This window comes from Dipodomys spectabilis, unplaced genomic scaffold, assembly GCF_019054845.1.
Source record: "Dipodomys spectabilis isolate Male_0828 unplaced genomic scaffold, ASM1905484v1 ptg000297l, whole genome shotgun sequence".
In the NCBI taxonomy this organism is placed as follows: Eukaryota; Metazoa; Chordata; class Mammalia; order Rodentia; family Heteromyidae; genus Dipodomys; species Dipodomys spectabilis.
This window is the reverse complement of record NW_024870974.1, coordinates 18,645,960-18,654,513: the sequence shown is the minus strand read 5'-3', so window position 1 is coordinate 18,654,513 and position 8,554 is coordinate 18,645,960. Positions and strand designations below refer to the sequence as shown.

The 8,554-nt window shown below is 38.8% G+C and overlaps 1 protein-coding gene across 1 annotated transcript in view; it reads right to left on the bottom strand.

Moving 5' to 3' along the window:
* Positions 1-305: 305 nt before the first annotated feature.
* The window catches only part of Ttc29 (tetratricopeptide repeat domain 29), a 127,531-nt gene continuing 119,282 nt past the window's right edge, over positions 306-8,554 (bottom strand). Inside the window, exons 11-12 of the mRNA XM_042701819.1 lie at positions 902-968; positions 306-511 (exon numbers count right to left, since the gene is read on the bottom strand). Coding sequence (XP_042557753.1) covers positions 475-511; positions 902-968 — 104 coding nt within the window. The 3' untranslated portion in view covers positions 306-474. The remainder of the gene's footprint in view (positions 512-901; positions 969-8,554) is intronic.

The following is an 8,554-nucleotide window of genomic DNA, read 5'->3' as shown; positions in this document are numbered from 1 at the left end:
TGAATATAAATTTATCTGTGTAAGCATTTGGGATATATAATTTATTTGATATTTATGAATCTAGATGTTTTAGACTAAATTTATAATTGTATTCCACAATACAAAATTCAATAAGAGCTGGTGCTGATGCCCACACCTATAATCCTAGCTACTTAGAAGGCTGAGACCTGGAGGATCACAGGCAGAAAAGTCTGTGAGATGCAATCTCCAATTAATCAGTAAAAATTCTGGGCCTGCAGCATGACTAAAGTGGTAGAGTACCAGCAGTGAGCAAGAAATCCAAATGTGTATATGAAGCTCTGAGTTCAAGGCCCAGTATCAGCACAGGCACGCAGAAAAATCAAAATCCAATAGAAATCAGAGTCACTTTAAATAACTTATTTAATAAATTGTTTCTAACATCCTCCTAGCATAGGAATGAAATCCATGGTAACACAGTAACTTTTCTTGCTTTGATGTGACATCAAAGCTGTTTTAAGTCTCCGTCTTGTTGTTTTGATTGTCTGGAAAACTGAAATAAGATAAATTATAAAATTAACTTTTATATGATACTAGAACGGTAAAAAAACTTGCTATCAAAGAGATTTTTCTTTGTATACATTTTAGACATAATAATTTCAAAACTAAAATACTTAAATTATATAATATTTAAGGGCAAATCTGTGATTCTTTTTAATGCTAGAATTACAGTGTTAGCTTCTCAAGTGCCAGATGAAACTATTCCTGTAGTTGCAGAATAAGATGACACTTATGTCTTGTACTTAATAGAAAAGTGGTTTTTTTATTTGGTTGGTCCTGGGGCTTGAACTTGGGGCTTAAGCACTGTCCTTGAGCTCTTTTGCTCAAGGCTAGTGCTCTACCACTTTGAGTCACTGGGCAAAAAGTTTTTAACATATGGTACCTTGCTACTTCTTCCGCATGTTCTGTTGAGCTTTGGGGCATACTTGTTGTGGATCTTCTGGATTCTCCTAAAGAAAAAAATAAGATATAGAAATTTAATAATTTCTCTTAAATGCAATTATTTTGAGCTTGAACCTGGGGATACCATTTCAGGGGTGTGTCTTCCCTCCTACATAAGATGTTTGTTTCAACCAATCATAGGATCCAGAATGGGTCCTGACTTTCCCTCCTAATTCCACGTTCTTTATCAAGAAGAAGAATATATTTCCTGTCTGTAGGAAATTGAGCTAGGCTTAAGGTGATTTTTTTTTTTTTATATCAGTTGTGGGGCTTGAACTGTGGACCTGGGTGCTGTCCCTGAGCTCTTCAGCTCAAGGCTAGTGCTCTATCACTTGAGCCACAGCACCACTTTCTGTTTTCTGGTGGTTCATTGGAGATAAGAGTCTCACAGACTTTCCTGCCTGGACTGGCTTTGAACCATGATTCTCAGATCTCAGCCTCCTGAGTAGCTAGGATTATAGGTGTGTATATGGAGGAAATGACCAGGTGTATGACTTCTAGGCTAAGGTCAGAAGAGGCTGGGCCGCAGCTACTTGGTTGTGTTAGGATGCTTGTGTGGAAGGAAGGAAGTTACCAAATAAGAAATCTACCCAAGTTTAAGACCACCAAACTGGAATGGTCATGGATAGAGGCTCAAGCAGAGTGTCCCAGTTAGGCCCATCCTTTGAGCTGACCCCACTAAAGCTCTTGTCTGGGAACAAGCCTGTATTTCACCCTTAAAATCAACCCTCTGTCAGCTGGGAACCATTAAGTCACCATAAGTGATGTCTCATCAAATCTTGTTTGATTTTTTTTCCCCATAGTGGGGCTTGAACTCAGGGCCTGGTCTCTGTCCCTGAGCTTTTTTGCTCAGGGCGAGTGCTCCACCACTTTGAGCCACAGCGCCCCTTCCCATTCTTTGATGATGAGGGTCTCACAGACTTTCCTGCCCCAGCCGGCTCTGAACCTTAATCCTTAGATCTTAGCCTCTGAGTAGGAGGGTTACAGGCATGAGCCACCTGGCTCCTTTCTGAATTTCTAACTTGAAGAATCCTTGTGATTGACTGAAATGGCAACTGGACAGGCCATCTTTGAGGAATAAGGTGACCTGTTAAATAATACTCAGGAGAAATATTAATTTAGCTATATAAATGGCTCAAATAATGAAGTCAACTATATCAAACTGATATACATAAATGTGTATATAGAGCATATATACATATATATATATATATATATAAACAGACACACAAAGTTGATACTTAACTTTCCTATCTGATCTTTTGCCTCTGACTTAACTTCATGGGAATTAATCTCATAAAATACTCCAGGGCTGGGCATGTGGCTCAGTGGTAGAGTGCTTGCATAGCATACATGAAACCCTCAGTACAACATACACAGAAAGACCCAGAAGTGGCACTGTGGCTCAAGTGGTAGAGTGTTAGTCTTGAGCAAAAGCAGCTCAGGGACAATGTGCAGGCCCTGAGTTCAAGTTCCAGGACTGGCCACAAACAAACAAACAAACAAAAATACTCCAATCCGGCTTCTGAGAAACTCCAGGTTTCAGCCTTTCTTTCCTATTTCCTATATTCTATTTGGAAAATAATATAATTGGAATATTGGGAATATAATACTTGGTCCATTATCAATAAAATAGCCATATCTTCACTTTATTTTCTGAAATGCATTTTTCTTGCTCTAAAGGAAAACTGGCTTTCCACTACACATTTCACTGTATCAGAACGGAATGCTGCTTTCGCCTTTTCATTCTTCTTACTACTAGGTGTGGAGCGGAACCGGTGCCCTGCTCACCTCCTCACTCTATCATTCTTGCAGGATGTTTGCTCTCCTCTCTCCCTCGCTAAAGTCCAGAATATCAAATAAGATGCTCGTGATTATTTGGGTGTTCCACCTGCAAGTGGAATCACTTGTCGTCAAAAAGCATAGGCTTTTTTTTGCTGTTTTACTCTGACGTTCTTGCTGCAATCGTTTCGGTGCACATGTGGATTATTTGACTTTGGGTCTGAGTTCTTCGGGTTGCTCTTGATTAGGTCCTTCGCTCTACCTCGGCTGTTGAGTCACCTGGTGGTACTTGGATCTGATCACTGTCTGCGCTCGGTCACCTTGGCGATGGCTACTTCCCAAAGGGAGCATTTCAGTGGGTCCTGCAGGGGTTTATGCGTGTGTTCATTTGCAGCAAGGTGGGCACCACAGAAATGTTGACTTCTGTTTCCATTAATTGCACGAGCACTCATTTTCATTCCTAATGTCTGCTCGTGCTATGGGTCTGACTTAGGGTGTGATTTGAGATGTTTAATCTGAAGGATTTGAGAAGGCTGGAGACTGGGACCAATACCACTCCAGCAGGAAGCCAATAAAAGTCAACGCGAGTGGAAGTGTGAGATTTGCTTGTACTGTCTCTTACTTCTGTACAACTGGGCAAGTCTCTGTTGGTGACAATAAACACAGTCTTAAACTCAAATGGGAAACAAACCATGTTTAGCCTTCATTTGGCCGATACTGCAATAGAATAAACTAGTCAATAGTGAATTGCAATACACCTTCCATCACATCCCTTTATTTGAAAACAACGACATATTAATTTCATATAACACTGTATAACAAACAGCACTTGAAACTATGTTATCTGTAGAGAAGTTTGAATTCACATGGAGAAGATCATCTCTGACGGTTTTGGTGACTAGAAAGGTGAATGCAATTTTACAATTTTGTCAGGCAAAACATTTTGTAGTGGTCTTATTCTAGAAAAGGGTAAACAGCAACTCATCCATAGAGGTGGTACCAGAGTTTATAGGCTAGACCCCTGTAATGGAAGTCAACCTTCCCATAACAAATCAGAAGTATTGGTGTGTGCTTACATGAATATACAGTAGTCATTACCTTAAATTTAAAACTCGCTATAAGCAGCAAACCCAGAGAGCAGAATATGAAGGCTGTATTGTATCTGTGGTCTGCAGAGAATTTCTTCATGCGGGTTTTGCGTTGTTGAAATATATGTTGTTGTTTCGAAGCTAAAGGGATTAGTTTTGAATAGTCATCACTGAGGTCGATTACATTTGTATATCATATTTAGCCGGACCCTGCAGGCTGTTCTTCCATTAGCTGCACAGTCCTGCCACTGTCAAAAAGTTGATCACCTAGTGGTAAAGGACTGTGCTTTCTGTTGACCTTATCAAAATGTCTCAAAAGGTTTTGCTAGAAATAAAGCTCAGGTTATATTTTATAAAGCTGATTCAGAGCAAAACCTACATATAAGAATTCTCCTATCTTGTGGATGATCTTAGCATGATGATGTGATTTTTGTTTTTGTTTTCCAGCACATTTTACTTGAATTCACAGAGTCGATTTTAGTGAAACTGCTTCTTTCTACAGGTAGAAGTTTCAGAAACCGATTTCTGAGGAAGTAGCTGAAGTCCCCTTCTTCCTAACCAAGGTTTAGGTCATATAAAATTGACACAGTGGAAGTCAGTGTATTAGTACTAATGTGAGCGTCCACCTCCAGTGCCTGAATTATAATCTGCTTTGTAAGGCCACAATGCTGAAGCGAATAGAGGTTTTATTTGGAAATGGGAATAAACTGAATAACTTCCATTCACATTTTTGGTGACCAGAAAATCACTTTCCATAAATAAGTACAATTTATCTGTTTATCCTTTAGACAATAGTTGTGTAGCTTCATATCTTTAATCATAGTTAAATAACTTTTATAAGTGAGACATTTAATGAGTACATGTCCTTTTGTACAGAGTCTTCTGTTCCCTTACTCATTACCTGACTCATGTAGTTGTAATCCCTCTGTACATCACCTTTATAATAACAATAAACTAAGTTAATAAAAAAGAAAACATTCTATAAACCTTGAGTCCCATTGTTAAGAGGGTATGCTTAACATTTAACTTATTATGAATTTTTCACAAAAAATTAGAAAAAAAGGTATTGACAAATAAAATGTTCTTATTCATAACAACAAAATTTCATCAGAGCCATTTTACAGGGCTGTGCGCTTTCACTTGACTCTTTTGTTCAAGGCTAGTGCTCTACTACTTGAACTGCACTTGGACTTAGGGATTTTTTTGTGGTTAAGTGTAGGTAAGACTCTCACAGATGTTTCTGCCTTGGACTGGCTTTGAACCACAATCCTCAGATCTCAGCCTCCTGAGTAGCTAGGATTACAGGATCACGTGAGCCACCAGCGTGCAGCTCCCATTTTAGCTCTTAATCGCTGCTAGTTTAATGACTTGTCTTTTAGAGATGATTTGTAATGTAGCAGACATCCCAGGGGTATCCCTGCAAAGCACTCGCCTGACCGGCTGGCCGTGACAACCGCGCCAGGTTCTCATCACTCAAGTCGTGGCCTTTATTTCATTGTACTTTGAGTCAGCCCCTATTGGATTCAGCTTCATAAAGTAAAAAAAAAAGGGGGTTGGCGGGGGGTGGGGGTGAGAAAGCAATTTATTCATGTTTTCATTGGAGCTCATTGCAAACATGAAATTTCTCTAAAAATGCAAATCACTCGGTGCCACACAAGTGAAACTCGGTAGCAAAAGCGCTTAGAGGAAAACGCTTTCCCAGGGCTAATGTTTTTATGCTCAGTGATTGAATAAATCGATCCATTTATTACAACATCTTCACTTAAGGTTTTCATCCCCAGATGCATGTATCTAAGGGTACTAGAGGACTTTTCTCTATCACTAAGAAAATTGATTACACTTGTTAATTTGGCTTTTAATCCTAGATCTATCAAAATGAATACCATAAACAAGTGTAGAAGAATTCAGTATAGATCTGTTCAATATCAGATTGATCAAAAAAGGATTTAAGGAGACTTTCAGATGTAAAATACTAATGTATAGACTAAGCCCTGACTTACGTAATATGACTTTAGACAAGCTCAGTATGAAGCTGAAAGAAACTATTTCTGAAAACAGAAATGGCGCACTCTCATTGCATCAGAAAAAAATCCCCAGAAGGCCTACCTATCCAAGGCATTTAATGTGAACATTCTTTTTAAAAAAGATTTCTTGTCTCATGTCCAGCCATTCTCGTTAATTCATAGGGCATCATATCATAGATTTTTTTATGTTACATAAAGCAAAAATTACACTTAACAAGTGTAAGGTTAGTCATAAAATATAGATAAAACAACACTCTTAAAAGCCAAGATATCACAGAATGTATTATCAGTCCTTCTTTTCAGAAGAGGTGAGGACAATGAGAAATAAAAATTGTACACCAAGATTTCCTGAAGTGCCACTTTGACTCAGATCCTTCTAAAAATATTTGACAGGTAATTTCACCTTTATAATAATGAATGAAGAGACAGATTCACACTACTTCACTCATTATGACACGGCTTTTAGATTGTTTCCCAGCTGTTGATATAGTTTTTGTGGAATAGTGGACATCAATCACAAATGGCAATTCCTATGCATTTGTCATTCATGCAGTAGATACTCAGTCATCACCCAGGAGGAGAAATACATACATTAGTGGGTAGGTGCTGGGGTTTGGTTTGGAGCAGTGTTCAAAGCAGATAGTTACAGGGATAGGTCCTGTGGGAGGGAGCTACAGAGTGCCAACTGCTGGGTGAGTGTGTGGTCTTCAGAGAGGACATGTAGATCTTCTTAGAATCACTAACGGCACTCTGGTACAGGGTTATAAACCGATATTTTAACAGTACAAATGTAAATGTATTTAAATAATCATCTCAGGGAAAAAGTAGTCTGCTGCTAGGTTTTTATATGGTGTGACTCAAATTCTCTAATAGCAGAGTTGGTGGACCTTCAAAAGTAGGCTGATTACTAGAGATTTATAGTTATCGTTTTGCTTAAGCAAAAAATGGTCAAGGTCATACCTTAAGGGCTGAAGGTCATGGGAAATCAAGACTGTTTATCATTATTGCCATGACAACCGACGCCCTGAGACGTCTCCTGATGGCTTTAGGCAGACAGTGAGTATAAAGTTGGTGATGAGCGCTCTAATGTAGGAGGTTTGAAGCTCTATAGCCTATTAAATATGGAGGGAACTCTGCTGGATGGAACCATTGCATTTGTAGTAACTACAATCAAACCTACTCTTCATGACACAGTAAGGAAAATGGTGGTGGACGGAAACGATGTTCCATTGGCTCAGGAGAAACATGTCTTTATGTATTGCAGATAAGACCATTAGCAAGATCTATTTTAAAAGCATGCTGAAAAATGAAAAGAATCTGCTTATTAGCATGACACAACTAGAAGACAGAATGGAGTGAGAAGACCATGTTGTGTTTGCTTGCGCCACCATTGACCTGCCACCTAGCTCAAGCAGAAGTATTTGATGAAAGACTGGATATCTGAATAAATAAATGTAATAGACACAAAGACTTCATTTTTTTCTGAGAAGCACTAGACTTAAAATACAGCATGAAAAATTTAAATGAGATATTAAACCACCCTAATGATTTCAGATTTAAAGCCAAGAAATTAAGGCTAGTCAGTCAGTTGTTTACTATTCCTTTCTGGGGTTAGGAATCCCCAGAGGAGAAAATTTCTCATTTTTTCCCCTTTCTGTGAGGGCCGACTCTGCCCCTTGACAGTTGAGATGCTCCAGTGATCAGCCTGTATAGTAAATGGATATAACAAATACGAGCAAATCAAATAGTTCACGTCATTGAGAAAGTTTGCACATGTTGTGAACTAATACCCTTCTTTCCTCTCTCCCTTCCTCCTTCTCTTCTTTGGCTTCTCATTTTCTGTCCTTTCTCCCACTCCTTACTTTCTCCTTTCCTTCCCTTCTCTCTCCTCTTTCTTCACAGCAAAATGTTGTAATTAGAATTTCTTTTTCCAAGAAGATTTTAAAGGAAATACAAAACAAGCAGAACTGAAGTCAGAAAGGAAAATGAATTTCTCAGGCTGGATTTTTTTCATCATAGGACATAGCTAACTAACATCTACCCTACTACAAGATAACCCAGTTCTTAGTAGGCTGTGAGCCCTTCATTTCCTGCCAACATTAGTAATTTTGGTCCTGGCCTACAGAGGAAGGAAATGTCTCTAAATCTTACATTCCTAGGAATGTAGTTGTTATCATTGTAGTATTTATATTTGTGCCAGTCCTGGGGCTTGAACTTGGGGCTGGGGGCTGTCCCTGAGCTTCTGTGCTCATAGCTAGCACTCTTCCACTTGAACTACAGTTCCATTTCTGGTTTTATTATTTTATTTTGTTTTTAGGGTTAACTGGAGATAAGAGTCTCATGGACTTTCCTGCCTGGGCTAGCTTTGAACTGCGATCCTTAGATCTCAGCCTCCTGAGTAGTTAGGGTTACAAACATGAGGCACTGTGGCCCAGTTATTTTTAAGCAAGAGACATTTGAAAAACACTTCATAGTTAGCTTTAATAATGTAGGAGGACACAGTATATAATTATTCTCATCAAGACAGTGAGATTTCAGCCGAATGATGGTTTGTACATGTTCCTAACTGGAGATTTCTGCTAGCTCTCTTACCAATTGCTGAAAATAAGTGCTTGGCCATGCTCTATCCGAGATGCAGTCACTCTGTGTTCAAGCTCAAAACAGGTATTGATTTTCATTTCAAACTCTAATGCCAAAATT